At 48.8% G+C, this 14566-nt stretch overlaps 6 protein-coding genes across 6 annotated transcripts; all 6 read left to right on the forward strand.

Annotated features, from left to right (window-relative positions):
* Positions 1–813: 813 nt before the first annotated feature.
* ARB_03981 (uncharacterized protein) lies at positions 814–1775 on the forward strand (the record flags this gene model as incomplete). Its single annotated transcript, XM_003017059.1, has 2 exons — positions 814–919; positions 1015–1775. The coding sequence occupies 2 exons, from the start codon at positions 814–816 to the stop codon at positions 1773–1775; spliced, it is 867 nt and encodes a 288-aa protein (XP_003017105.1).
* Positions 1776–2044: 269 nt separating this feature from the next.
* On the forward strand, positions 2045–4173 carry ARB_03982 (uncharacterized protein; the record flags this gene model as incomplete). Its single annotated transcript, XM_003017060.1, has 4 exons — positions 2045–2165; positions 2290–2439; positions 2514–3036; positions 3075–4173. The coding sequence occupies 4 exons, from the start codon at positions 2045–2047 to the stop codon at positions 4171–4173; spliced, it is 1893 nt and encodes a 630-aa protein (XP_003017106.1).
* A 1824-nt stretch (positions 4174–5997) lies between these two features.
* Positions 5998–7407, forward strand: ARB_03983 (uncharacterized protein; the record flags this gene model as incomplete). Its single annotated transcript, XM_003017061.1, has 2 exons — positions 5998–7062; positions 7246–7407. The coding sequence occupies 2 exons, from the start codon at positions 5998–6000 to the stop codon at positions 7405–7407; spliced, it is 1227 nt and encodes a 408-aa protein (XP_003017107.1).
* Positions 7408–8952: 1545 nt separating this feature from the next.
* On the forward strand, positions 8953–9288 carry ARB_03984 (uncharacterized protein; the record flags this gene model as incomplete). The annotated part of the gene is made up of 1 exon (XM_003017062.1): positions 8953–9288. One exon carries the CDS (start codon positions 8953–8955, stop codon positions 9286–9288), a length of 336 nt encoding a protein of 111 aa, XP_003017108.1.
* A 463-nt stretch (positions 9289–9751) lies between these two features.
* Positions 9752–11006, forward strand: ARB_03985 (uncharacterized protein; the record flags this gene model as incomplete). The annotated part of the gene is made up of 5 exons (XM_003017063.1): positions 9752–9814; positions 9863–10139; positions 10186–10500; positions 10570–10683; positions 10783–11006. 5 exons carry the CDS (start codon positions 9752–9754, stop codon positions 11004–11006), a joined length of 993 nt encoding a protein of 330 aa, XP_003017109.1.
* Positions 11007–12177: 1171 nt separating this feature from the next.
* Positions 12178–13446, forward strand: ARB_03986 (uncharacterized protein; the record flags this gene model as incomplete). Its single annotated transcript, XM_003017064.1, has 2 exons — positions 12178–12243; positions 12349–13446. The coding sequence occupies 2 exons, from the start codon at positions 12178–12180 to the stop codon at positions 13444–13446; spliced, it is 1164 nt and encodes a 387-aa protein (XP_003017110.1).
* Between the last annotated feature and the right edge of the window lie 1120 nt (positions 13447–14566).

Genomic DNA, 14566 nt, shown 5'->3' on the forward strand with positions numbered 1-14566 from the left:
TGGATTCTGTCAAGGATGATAACCAGTGAGCATGAGACGTCTAGGGGGGGGGAGCAACAGATCGCTAATGAACCTTATAATCGATAACCAGCAAATGTCTTGCCTGCTCTGACCAACTAGAGGATGAGGTGAATCATCCAAGTCGATTCATCTGATATCCCGAAGTCCTGTGGCTGCTGATGGAGTTGCAGAAGCTCAGAGTATATCCAACTTCCTACTCCAGCAGTTAACTAACTACCAGGCATCCCATAGAACCGACAGTCTTGTGGCTGTATCTTAGCGGGCCTCCGCTGGATCCTTGCTCTGCACCTCGTGGCTGTCTGTGCGATCAACAGTTCTTCTTCACTTCTATGTTGATCTGATGAAGTGAATAACGTCTCCTTGCTAGGCAGTTATATGCCTAATTGTCGAGCAACGTTATATGCCCAATACACACTTGACAACTTATTGTCAATGATATAACGACTCTCTCCGCTGCCAACCAGGGGTCTCCCTCCCCCTTTTTGCTCAGCGTTTTGATACTCAGCCATATCGACACTCCGTCGTCGCGTATACCACGTATACCAGCCCAGCCAGCCAAAGGCAGCGAATATTTGGTTGTTGTTTGTTTGGTGGTGCTCGCTGATTGGTGAACACGCGGACCCAATCACAGTATTTCCCCGCCCCGGAATTTGGGGCTCAACTACAAGCTACGAGCAACCAAACCTACTTTAGGGTAGCCTCACAGCGCCGAAGTGACGAAGTTCTTGCCAACTAGCAGCCATCCCCATTCACCTCTTCCGGTATTTCGGTCTCGAATTGTTGCTGCCGACTATGGACTCCCAGACTCCCCATATCCTAGCCACCGAGCTCCTCAACGCCGAGCGGAACGAACTCTTGAATGAGCTTGACAAGCTCTTCAACGAAGAAGACGTCTCTCGTGAGCTCGTGAACTGATCGAAGCTAGATCAAAATGTGAGGCTGAGAATGTTTGTCAATCTTCACTATAAACTTGGTTGTCGCTGTATTGACCAGAAGCGCTACAGTGCCGCAAACGTGACAACGAAGAATGCATAATCACCAAGGCCGGAGCTCCAGTTGAAGTTGCTCACATATTCCCACTTTCGATGCGCCATCTCCTGTCCGATGCTGTGGTTGGCAAGTATTATAACATCTGGAAAACTCTAAAGTTCTTCTGGCCAGGAGAAAAAGTAAATGCATGGTTTGAAGCAGTTAGACAAACCACGAAAACACCGCGCAATTTGCTTTCTCTTTCCCCAAGCGCTCACAGCTACCACGGAAGGTCATACTTTGCCTTGAAACCTATCGGTATTAATGAGGACCAGACGGAGCTTACCCTCCAGTTTTTTTGGCTACCGCGTGCAAATAATTCCCCGATGGTGAGGCTATCCATGCGACCTAGCGTGCCATCAATTGGGGATGTTAGAGACGTTGGTAATGAAGGGTCTAATAAAGTTAAATTGTTTAACGTCTACACCGACAAGCCAATTTTCAGCGGCGACCTTATCTTAATGAAGACCGCGGATCCTAAAGAATTGCTGCTGCCAGATGTTGCACTACTTGAAATGCAATGGGTGCTCAACGTTGTTGCTGCCATGTCTGCTGGAGCCGAACCCACTGACACCGATTACTCCGATGATGATGACTACCTCGACCCTATTATGGACGAGACTATGTCACAAATTTCACTTTCACCTCCCCGCTGCTTGAAGTATCAGAAGCTCGAGGGTGAGGATCTTTACGACAGCACCCAGCCGTCCCTAACCACCCTCTAATCTTGATCCAACTTTCCGTTCCTGATGTTCGGTGCATGTGTCCGAGTATTATTACGATGTTGATGAGTCCATGATTATGTCTTATTACTGTATAATATTATTATGTATAACATTCTTCTCCGGTTGCTAGAATATCCAACGACGTCAAGTTCAAAGGCGAAAGTAACAAGCAAATAAAGGCCCAAATCCTATAGATGATTTAGTTAGGGTCATCCATACATACTTACATACTACCGTCAGGTAAGTAGAGGCTGACTCTGATGCGTAGAATGACAATCATACCACCTCATGGCTATGGAGAAATGGTAGCATATTCGGCTCATGATCAAGTTCGATACTACGAGGTTCAAATCCCATCCAATACGGGCTACCTTAACCAGATAGGCACCAGTAGTATCGTTTGAATATTAAACTGCCGTAAGGTTCCTTCCAATTCCGGCAATAGCCATCCGGAATGGAATAACAAAGATCCGCGAGCGGGGCTTACCTAATTCTGCCGTTTCCTGATTGGTAGGCGGTGGCGTCAGCCCTCGCGATCTTGAAAGCGGGAGAAAAAGGAAGAGCAAAAAAAAAAGAACATCCAACTTCAACTTCAACTCCAACGTCACTATATCCTCTTCTTCTTCTCTCTTCTCCTCCTTGCGCTGTCGTATTAAATACCTTGGTATACGCTAATTCAACGGGCTTGTTGGCTTGTTGGCTGTTTCATCAATTGGCGCCCGTTTTTCCGACTCGCAGTGCTGATTCACATTGCGCCTGCAGGATGGCTGAATGCGGGGAACAGACTCCCCACCAACCAAAGCTCCGTCAGTATATACCACACTTCCTATACACCCACTGTGGAGGGTGAACAGCTACTAAATCCCGTAGAGAGAGTGGCATGTCAGCCTGAGAACCCTTTTTCGAAACTGATAACCGACCAATCAATTGCGATTGTCCCTTCGTTCACCCTTGAATCTGGTGTTACACTGTATAATGTTCCTGTGGCATATACAACCAAGGGCAAGCTTTCGCCGACGGGAGATAACGCTCTAGTAGTCTGTCATGCCTTAAGTGGAAGTGCAGATGTCAGTGACTGGTGGGGCCCACTGCTCGGCGGTCCTGGCCAGGCATTTGACGTTACTAGATTCTTCATCATCTGTTTGAACAGTCTGGGTAGCCCATATGGTACGGCTAGTGCAGTCACGTACAAGGATGGTGACAAGTCAAGGGGGTTATATGGACCAGAGTTCCCATTGACCACGATAAGAGACGACGTCAAGTAAGCTAATCATCCACGGGGAGCATAACTTTAAACAGCTGGACTGATACTAACGGTCAATGCAGCCTCCACAAAATTATATTGGATGATCTGGGCGTCCGTCAGATCGCTGCCGTAGTTGGCGGCTCCATGGGTGGAATGCTCACGTTGGAATATGCTTACTTCGGCAAGGATTATGTTCGGTGTATTGTGCCAATCGCGACGTCAAGTCGGCACTCTGCGTGGGGTATAAGTTGGGGTGAAGCACAGAGACAGAGCATCTATAGCGATCCAAAATATGAGGATGGATACTACGCATTTAGTGATCCCCCTGCCACGGGGCTCGGTGCTGCTCGTATGTCAGCGTTGCTGACATACCGTAGCCGAAATTCGTTTGAATCTAGATTTGGCCGGAATGTGCCTGATCCATCGAAACGGCAGAACATCAACGGCACCCAGCGCCTGCCAACTCCGCCCAACGAGCATTGGGCAGTCCATAATGATGGCCATAAGAGCACACGGCCATCCCGGCCGTCAAGTGGAGCTCAGACACCTAAACCACTGACAGAGCTTCAGTTCACTGATCCTCAATTTACGGGTGCAGCTGTATACACTGCACATGCACCAACTCCTGCATCTCCGGGCTCTGTTGCATCTCTGGAACTATCCAAGCGGCCTGCAACCTACTTCTCTGCCCAATCTTATCTGCGATACCAGGGAGAGAAATTTGTCAAGCGTTTTGACAGCAATTGTTATATTGCAATTACCCGTAAACTGGATACACATGATGTTTCGAGACATCGAGCAGACGAGACGTCTCAGACGCCCGTAAAAGATGCGTTAGCCCAAATACAGCAGCCCGCCCTTGTCCTTGGGATTGAAAGCGATGGCTTGTTCACTTTCGCCGAACAGCAAGAAATCGCCGATGGGATTCCGGATTCACGGCTAAAAAATATTGACAGCCCCGAGGGGCACGACGCTTTCTTGCTGCAGTTCGAGCAGGTGAACAGATACATCCTGGAGTTCTTCAGGGAAGTTCTACCTGATATCATGGCTCCTTCAGAAACAGATGCGAATCCTGCTGGTGACCATGTTGGTAAGCTCACGAAAAGTAGCACCTTCGGCGAAGCGGAGGTAGACGACATCACCGCGTGGTGAGAGTATCGACGTCAGCAGCGTCGTAATTGGGTATGCACAATTTTCTTCTTGCTTATTTTGGCTTTGATATTATCACCGAGCATCCAACTGCTCTACGATTCCCCTTCTATTCTGAATATTCTTTTTGGCATAGGTGGATTCCCTTTTTTTTTTTTTTTTTTTTTTTTTTTTCTCTCTCTTCCAGGATAACTAGTTCCCGTCGATTTGGAGCTTGTCATGATTGAAGCGCGCACTATTGCCCCATACAGTCTAGACTTTTATGTATTCAACAACAACACACCTCAGCTGATCTCGCATGATGGACCAACTCTTTCATTCCCTTGTCAACAGTATGGGTTCAGATAACTGCCTCACGTTATCTCCTCGACATCTCTCATCGATATTACATAAACCTGCATGCGATGCCAAATGCCCTGCAATGAAGAGTTTCGCTCTCTATGCGATTACGCAACACAGGGTTTCCTAAAAATAGCCGGCATATACTTAACTAGAGCTAAATGCGCTTCAAGCTACAACAAGGGCTTCGACCATTTTAACTTGCTGTGCCTTAGCCGCAGAACGCGTATTCAGCATGCGTACACCCAGGCGAAAACCACTCGACCATAGTCCTTACAGAAAAACCAACAATCGCCGTATTTCCGACTGTGCAGCTTCCTACCAATCCTACACCCTGCGCTGTGTGTCCCGTCAGCCATCCGTTGTCTGTATTATTGCGTCCTGCAGAGGATGCCGGTGACTCGAGTAAGATTGCCTAGTTGGGCGAGGTCAGCGCGAATACGAGAGACACCAAACAAACTATGTCTCCGAGAGGTAGCATGTAACTAATCTCCCTCATCAGCCTCTCTTGCGAGCAAAGAACCCAAGCAACGGCTAACCTTGAGTGGTTTCTTTGAGAGCCTCGCCTACGGTTGCATGCGCTCGCATTGAATGCGACCGAGTCCTCTGGGTGGATTCGTGCAAGTCGTCTCTTCAGCTCTTCTTGTCTACCTGAAAGACTGGCCAATTGCTGCAGTGTGAGAAGCTGCATAAGTTGCCTGACTAGCCAATTAGTTAGCTAGTTAGCTCGTTAGTGCGAAGACGCTGTTCAAATAAACTTTGCCATCGGCCTGCAAGCTTTTTCTTCGCCAGCCATTCATGGAGCGTTCGGCCTTGCGTCAGGAGAAAGTGTTAGGCCTGCATATACTGCGAGTGCTGTTTAATTTACTGCCTGCACATATGGACGCACATATTATTGAGCTGGGATAGCCGTTATAAATTTAAGTTACCCTGTCTCAAATCTACTTAGGCATGCTTACTTGCTTACAGGACTCGTCCCCCAGGCAGTCGCAAAAGAAACAAGCCAGCTTGACGGTAGTTAACTCTACCGTATCCGGAAGATTAAACCTTCCTGCAAATTCGCGCCACAACCATCTGCCATCTTTGACCTCCTGAGCCAGTAAGAAGCGGTTATGAAGCAGGGTGCGAATGACATACCCCATATACGGAGCGTTCCAAAAAGAGACCCGTTCCAACTCCATGTGACCCAGGGTCTTGCTGTAATTAAGCAGCGCGCCATGTTCTCGAACAAGTAAAACAGCCTAAATAGAGAGTTTGGGACCTGGAATCTACCGAATAAGGAACCAAGGGGAACCGAAATCTTTCCTACAGGCTGCTCCTTTCTGCGTCCGCTCAGTGGGGACAAAAGAGGAATGCTCTAATCCTTTCACTCTCTAGCCCAAATTCTTCCCCTCGCAGCATGGAAGTTTTTATATATAAGCGGCAGAGGGAGCCTCGTCTCTTGCAGGCCATAAAGCAGAGCTCAGCAGTTTTCGCGGTTTTGTAACGATGTCTCTTGTGGGCTATCTTTTCGGCAAAAGGAGACTGCTTCGTACTCTACCCTTTCGTCTGCTTGATTTCGTCTGGAATGCCCCCCTTTTAGTCTCTCTTGTTTTACTGTTCCTGTACACTTGTGCGTCCCTGATACATTCGTACAATTCCCTAAACTTAGCATTGAGTCGAAACTCCATATCGTTAGACGACCTGCCGCAAGGCTATGTGAAGGCACTCGAGGATGCCATCAGCAAGAATCAGCCAACCTACAATGTCACCCTCCTGAAGGATAAAGACGCGACGCCAATACCAAGAATCATACACCGAACTTATAGTACCCCAGAATTTCCGGAAATCTGGAGAGACGCCTATAACTCTTGTCAAGTTCTGCTCCCGGAATATCAGCACTACTTCTGGACCGACGAAAAAGCTCGCGATTTCATCGAGGCTAACTTTAAATGGTTTTTAGCCACGTATGATGGGTATAGATATGGGATTCAGCGGGTGGATGCGCTGCGATATTTCCTACTCTGGCACTATGGTGGAATATACATGGATATGGATATAGGATGTCGACGTGATATTCGCCCACTACTTGATTTCCCGGCATGGGTACCGCGAACATGGCCTTATGGTGTCAGCAACGACCTGATGGCGAGCTCTCCCGGTCACCCGTTGATGATAAAAGCTGCATTAAGCCTTTATGATCACAACCGGTGGTACGTCAGTAAGTATGTAACAGTATTCTTTACCACAGGGCCGATGTTCTTTAGCGGAATTGTCTTGTCGTGGTTCGAAATATTGAAGACGGGTGCAAAAGATGATATAGCCAGTTTCAAGGGGCCACACGGCCTTGCCATATTGCCGTCGCAGCTGTACGACACAACGGAATATACTTTCTTTTCGCATTTCCCTGGATCCACATGGCATGGAAACGACGTTGCAGTCCTTTCATGGCTGTATCATTATCTCTGGATATTCTTCTTGGTGGCTTTTGCCCTGATGATTGTCTCGGTTGTCCTTGGACCAACGAGGCGCGCAAAGAGGCGAATGCCTCGTTTTATGATGAAGCAAGAGCTGGTGTGAACAAGACTCAAAGACGGGATTTGAGCATTCTCAGGGAATGGAGTATTACCCCATCTTCAACCCTAAACTTGGAGGTTCCCCATTCAACACATGACAGAAATGGGTCATTTGCCACATATCAAAGCGCGCCAAATGTCCGATCGAATTGCTGGGAGAAAGCGATGTGCGCATCATCAGAGAGACCTTGTCGACTGGAATCGCCTATGGTCATTAAGACGATCGCATGCCCCTAGTTATGAAATTACTGGTGCAGATTCATATGAACGAGATGTATCGTTCAAGAAGTCGATGGAATTGGGTATCGAAATCATCCTTACAGAGTATTCGTGGCACAGATAAGTATTTATGTGATGATCAGCACCATTGCAACCCAGGCACGGATAAACAGGCTGCATCGATGCGCGAAATATTCGAACAGTGCCAGAATAGCGGATTCCCATTCGAGGGATCCCCGAACATATCCTGCATCTGGTGGATAAGGCGGAATGCTTGAGATACACGTTAGGAACATGCTCCCGCAGACTTACAGCATTGCGAGTACCGGAAGGACATCTAACTAATCCTATGGAACAATAAATATGCATGGAGTTCTCCGTATGAAAACACCTTTTCGTTTGGGTGATCCCTTTGTTGCGTGAGGTTCTATGTAATACTTTGAAGTATTTTCTCCATACATGATGCCCAGGGTCTTCTGGATCAGTAACTAACACAACAGACTAACCATTAACCCCCAGGCTGGTTCTGAAGATCTAGGAGACGGAAAGCCACTGAGTATATTTAAGCTCTCATCCCATGCAGATCAAACGTTCCAATAATATCTCGGATCTCAAATTTAATCCGGAGTTTCCTTGCAGTTTTTGTACGCCGCTCTTGCATGACATTTGGCAGGCTGCATCTCTAGAATATCGTCACACAAGAATTGCTCTCTTTTCCAAGTCAATAGATAAGCAACCCTCGCCTTCAATCGTGAAATGAGAAGTGGCTGCTGGAAAGCATAATGACCGGGTCTATCTAGCTTGGTCATTGACTAGTCTAACTATTGAGCATTGGCAATGCGGACAAACAAGTCGGCAACGAACCCTTGTCAGAATGCTTTGAATACGCACATGCGGCCCGAGTTATACGTCTGAGAGCTCTTCTCCTCCCTGCATTACGTCGCAGGGACCTCGCAGGGTTAGTCCCTGAGAAGATTGCCGAGGCCTTGAACAACCTGCCCAATAATAGTAGACACGCCTGGCTTGATATCAAGCGTGCCACAAGCAACAGCGGACAACTAACTAGTTCGTTAGTTAACTAGCAATCTTGCTTTCAACAGTTGCTACCACTCGGAAAGCGTCTTCGAGCAGCAATGTTCATCTCGTCTCACCCAACCAGTGCCACTTTACAGAAGCTGGGGTCTTCGGAATAAACCGTGCATCTAGCCTCCTTTTTAAGCCTGGGACCTGGCCGATCTTTCGTCTGTGGTATGGTTGTCGGTTGCGGTCAACCGTTGGCGTCCTTACAAGTTCTCGTAACTTCTTACTTGCCTCCATGATAAACCGGTTCTGATAGAAGGCCATAGCCGACCAACTCCATATATGCGGGGGAGTGCATGGGCTTGACAGGCGAAGAGGAGATTCCGAGGTAGTTTATTAACTCTATGTGGCGACCATGGCCAAGAGACGCATGGTAAACTGATGTCCTTATCCTTGCGACTTGGAAGAAGAAAAGGTGGGATGCGGGCGACTTGGACGGTAGAAGTGCAAGATGTGTGGATATCAGGGTATATATGCCCTGAATCCCCTATACATCCTGTCTGCTTTTCTCGTTTTCCCTTTCCTCGAGGAATTGTCCTTTAGCCACTGTTTCCGACCCGACCATATCAAAAGGTGAACGTGAACAATAATGGGAATATCAGAAAAGCAGCCAGAGACGGAGATGCGAGAGGATGTTGAACGGAATAATGGGCCTGATGTCTCAGAGAAGCATGACAGCGAGTTGAGGTCTACTTCAAGCTCTGAGCCTGATTTCTCTGATATCAACGAGAAGAAGGTGATCAGGAAGATGGACATGCGTCTGATCCCAGCACTAGCACTCCTCTATCTGCTCTCATTCTTGGATAGGGGTAATATTGGAAATGCGAAGATTGAGGGATTGGATGTTGACTTGGGCCTTAAAGGAGGCCAGTTCAATTGGTGCTGTAAGTTTCAATTCCCAATGCAACTGATAACCAGATCGTAACTAAATATCTTGACAGTAACTGTGTTCTTTTTTACATACTCTGTCTTTGAGGTCCCGTCCAATATCCTGTTGAAGAGATTACGCCCTTCACTTTGTAAGTCGGATGCGTTATTATTGATAGGGCGTGAATGCAAGAAGGTTAGACATGCTAACTACTGTTTAGATCTACCCTCGATTATGCTTGCATGGGGTACCGTTGTGGTAGGGCAGTGAAACATCAGGATGCATGGTGGTCTATGCTAATATCGAGGTAGACCTTGATGGGGATTGTACAGGATTACAAAGGATTGTTGATTGCTCGGATTTTCCTGGGTGTTGCCGGTAAGCATGTCGGACTTGACTGTACTCTTCACGAGAGCAATGGGAAGGCTGATAAGCACAAACAGAGGCCGGATTATACCCTGGGGTTGCATACTATATCACTATGTGGTATTGCAGACACGAGGTGCAACTTAGGCAGGCCATGTTTTTCAGTGCTGCCAGCATTGCAGGTGCTTTCTCTGGCCTGTTGGCATTTGCTATTGCAGTGAGTTATTCTCGGATTACTTATCCCGGCCTAGCTGACGAGATGTAGAAAATGGACGGGGTGGGAGGGTATCAAGGATGGCGATGGATTTTTATTCTGGAGGGCCTCCTGACCGTTGTTGTGGCAGCTGGCGCATACTTCTTCCTTGAAGACTTCCCCGAAACAGCATCGTTCCTAACTCCCAGGGAGCGGGAATTTGTTATTCACCGCCTCAAGTATCAGGGGTCTAGCTCGTCGGGGAGGAGAGTAGTCCAGACGGAGGAGTTTAAATGGAAGTACATCAAGGAGGTATTCACAGACTGGCAAGTCTATGCATCACTTTTCGGTATGCCCCTGGTTTCAATTGTATTTTATCCTCGGGCTTTTTTTAGTCAATGCTAACCAAGGGGACTCAGTTTGCGTGGGCATCATCTGCCCTCTGTATGGAACCTCACTCTTCTTGCCGAGTATCATCAAAGACCTGGGGTACAAGACCTCAACAGCGCAGCTCCTAACGGTGCCTATATACGTGACTGCAGCAACACTTGCCGTTGTAATCGCCTTCTACTCTGACAGAAGTGGCAAGCGCTCACCCTTTGTCATTGGGTGCATGTGCTTGATTGGCATCGGTTTCATCATCTGTATCTCTGCTGCAGGACGAGGTGTTCCAGGGGTAGTGTATGCAGGTGTTTTCATCGCCATCTGCGGTAAGCTGTGAAGATCCGAAATCAAGCCGTATGATGCAACATGCTAACAGACAACCTGCACCCATATAGGCATTTATCCTGCTTTTCCCGGTGCAGTAACATGGCTAGCCAACAATCTTGCTGGTAGCTACAAACGTTCTGCGGGCATGGCATTCCAGATCGGAACAGGCAACATGTCAGGAGGTGAGCCAAAAATTGAGACCCCTTTGTCCTTATATGCGTACCGTTCCTTTTCTTTTTGCTTTTTGTTAGCAATATGACCGACTAACCCTCCTCCCTTAGCCATGGCGTCCAACTTCTATCGAGCGCCAGACGCACCCAAGTACACTCTTGGCCACGCCCTTGAACTTGGGTTCTTGGTTGCTGGAGTGATATCAGCCATCTTCCTGCGTGAGGCCTACAAGCGGGTCAACGCTAAACGAGAGCGAGAGGGAACCCGGGGCCTGAGTGACCAGGAATTGAGCGAGTTAGGCGATAAAGCGCCTACATTCCGCTACACTCTTTAACGCTGGCGTCGAATTGTGTCTAGACGCTCGCTCTAGCCGTGGAAATGCTCTGGAATGGACCCTCTCCTTACGCCCTAACTAACGACTCCATTGTTATATATGTATATATATAGACAGGGGGCGCGCGACTATCAAAGAACGGGGAAGAACCACAGGAACAAAGGAGATAGCGTGGGGTCGCTAGCGTTCAAGCCTGTGTACAAACATTGACTCCTATTCGCACAATGCAGGCGAGAAGCTGTGTATCAATAGCGCCGTTAAGGGGTAGGACAGATTGTGATTAACTAGTTAGTTTAACCAGCCCGTTTCTTTCGTGGAACAAGTGGAACAAGCAGCCATCATGTAGATCAGGCAGAGGACCGGCCAGCGATGTACTTACGGAGTACTTTGCAGTCGACCAGTGTTCTTCTCACCTGCGACCCCGTAAACATGTATATGTAGATGTCCTCTTTGGCAGCGCGGAATGGCCGAACAACTGGGGCAGAAGGGCTATGCGGGACTATGGCGAACTATGCCGGGCGATGGCTGCGGCTTAAAGGGGCGACCCCGGCCCCATGGCGAGGTACCTCGCGTGCCACTGTTTTTTGCGGGCGGCCGAGGTACCGCACCATGCATGTGGAGGTACAGCGACCTCGCCCGGCCATAGCTGTGCATCGCTGGCCATCGACGCGCATTTTTCCTTTCCCTTCGGCCGCACAACGATCAACCCGCTGTCTGAGTCTTAGGTTCTTATTCTGTGCTGTCTCCCTTTTCTTCTTCTCCGTCTTCGTCTTCTGCCCCGTCGTCTGCTCAAGATGACTTTGATCTTCTGTCCATCCTCGCCGTCGTCCTCGCCCGCTGCTCGTCTCGTCCACGGCACCACCGCAAGCTAGCCAACGAGCCATCACCAGCCCCGAGCTGTCTCGCTTCGGCCAAATATCGCCCTCCCGCCCTTTGGCCATCACTTCCGAGCTCCCGCTGTCACTTCTGCTGCCGCTCCAATATCGCCGTCGAGCCTCGGGTTGGCGGTCAAACCGCCCTTGCAAACACGAAGCCGAGCCCGAGAGATCTTCTCTTATAACCCGTGTCGTTGCACCCAGAGACCGCGAGAAAAGCTCTGTCTGGCAGATCTACATAAACCTGACCTGTCCATCCTACTGCCAGGCAAAGGACTGGCTGCCAGAGGCGAAAAATGTTGACCCAGCAAGCGTGGGATGTTGCCATGCGGCGGCGGTTCAACTTCAAGTTCACCAGTTCGGTGTGTTTTTACTCCTCCTCCCCCCTGTCACCTCCCGTTAATATTATTATTATATGCCGAATGTACGAATTTACTGCACTGAATTGTGGACTGACTGTCTGATAGAAACGCCCATTTATCTCTCCTCACCCCGCGCCTGTTGTGGATGAATCGAGATACTACAATTTTGACGATACCCTGGCCCCTATACGTCCGGGGTCACCTCTGGCAGACCGGCCAGTAATCGACCCTACGACGCTGGTGCACCTTCGACACGCCTGTATCCTGCTCTATCATAGGGTCAAGAACCAGGGCCAGCCTGTCCGGCGTGCTGCCATTCCTGAGCCGGATCCGGGCTACTCCCAGCACGAACATGAGCGTCACAAACTGGCTGATCACCCACCAGATAAACGGCCTATAGGCTCCGTGGACGAAGGCAATGCTTCTGGGAGCAGTATCCCACCAGAGAGTGCATCATCTGGACGCCGTAGACCGCTTGTTCGGACAGACTTGCCATCTTCCAGCTTGCTGCCTACTTCTGGCCCCGTGGCTCCCAATAGCGCCAGCGTTGTTACCGACCAGCCTTCCCCGGAGATGGGAATACGACGGACAACATCTGCTCCTATGCATACAGAGACTGGTATCATAGTCGAAGACCCTTCGTATCCATATACATCTCGGAACTGCCAGGTTCCCAGCGTCAGCCATGGCACCAGCCTGTCCACATCCCCAACCGGGCCTGCAGCCCCTGAGTCCTCCCTCCAAACTCGGCCGGAAGATGCACCACACCCTTTCGCAGGTCGCACGGCTGGCAGACAGGGCTACCAAGACAGTGATACAGAGACTCTCGCACCTACAGAAACGGATATTCGTCAACATGCTGAAAGCACGCCCGGTCCTATCAGCCAGAGCATGGGATTGGTGCCAGTAGCAACACAGGCCTCCGACGAGAGATCTTCGTCGAGCTCCTCAAACTCTTCTACGGATGCCACCAATACCTCAGCAACCACAGTGACCACTACCAGCACGTCCAGCGATATCACCGCCGCGACTAGTACCTCCACTCCACCGGCCACTTCTGCGAGTGCTGCGACAACTGCCAGCCAGCTGTCACGAGTGCAGACTTTTGTCAAGAAGCTTTCCAAGTTCGGATTCAATAAAAAGAAAGCATCAAGCACCAACCGAAGAAATATGGGCTTGGGCATGGTGGTTGAGGCTACCTGAACACCGCTTCTCCTATCTCCCCTTTACGCGCGATATACGGACTTTATACCCACCTGCAACCCGTATGCGCCCACTCGGAGATGTCCCTTCCATCGTCCACACCACCATCACAGCGGCCTCTCTCCCCCCGTCCTGCTTATTATCTGCACAGCCTCTTTAGCGTTTTCTCACCACTGCGTCTCCATCCTGGCGTTGCTACATTTTTTTTTTATTCTGATACATCTACTTGGTTTTAATAAGGCATTCCAGAGACACACCCCTTGGTCAGGACACTTGGTCGTCTCTTCCCTTCTCTCCGCTTCGGTTTTTCGTTCCGTATACCCCCCCAAATCTCTCTCTCCCTTATATGCTGCCGTTTCTTGTCTACGATGCATCTGTCACTACAGGGTTTTTGGTTTCTTCTGCTCGTCCTATGCGCACGGTTGCATTTTCTCCCACGTTTTCTAAGCTAATGAACTTGAGTTCCTGACTCTGTAACTAATTATGAATACGACCTGCATTATCATCCTGGCATCGAAAATGCGGGGGTCTTACATAGCAATCATGCCCAAATACGATGAAAGTCATTCGACATCTTCCCTTCGCTTGGATTGACTGTTGGTGGTTGGCCGAAGGTGGAAGTTTAATATTCAGCCTCGCATAACACGTCACAACGACAGGCTTAAATTTAGATATATAGGCATGGAGAGAGGACTCGGAGAAAAGACAGATGAATAGAAGGTGAAGGACGTGCGTGGTATATCAGGCTGACTGCAGTAGTTAGGTAAAGACAGCCCAGGGTCTTAAAAAAAATATCTATTGAAACATGCACCAAAGGTAAAAAGAGTATATATACTCTATAGATTTTATCTCATTTACCCTTAACACGGGGAGATAGAGACCTCTACTTCTACTCAATAAGTAGAAGATGTTTTAAAAGTTCTTTTCAGAGAAGCCGTCCCGGTTGGCAAGGCTCAGGAAACGACTTAACTTCTCGTTAGAAGCAGCTTATCCGCCTCAATTAATTACTCCAATGTTAGTATATCCACCGGGATCAGTGTCCTGTTTGTTGTACTGGACAGTCGTATAGACGTTTGGTTTAGTCGATATTAATTATCAGTCATTAAGCGGTTCGTAGAGC

This window comes from Trichophyton benhamiae (genome assembly GCF_000151125.1).
Source record: "Trichophyton benhamiae CBS 112371 chromosome Unknown contig01293.0, whole genome shotgun sequence".
NCBI classification, from domain to species: Eukaryota; Fungi; Ascomycota; class Eurotiomycetes; order Onygenales; family Arthrodermataceae; genus Trichophyton; species Trichophyton benhamiae.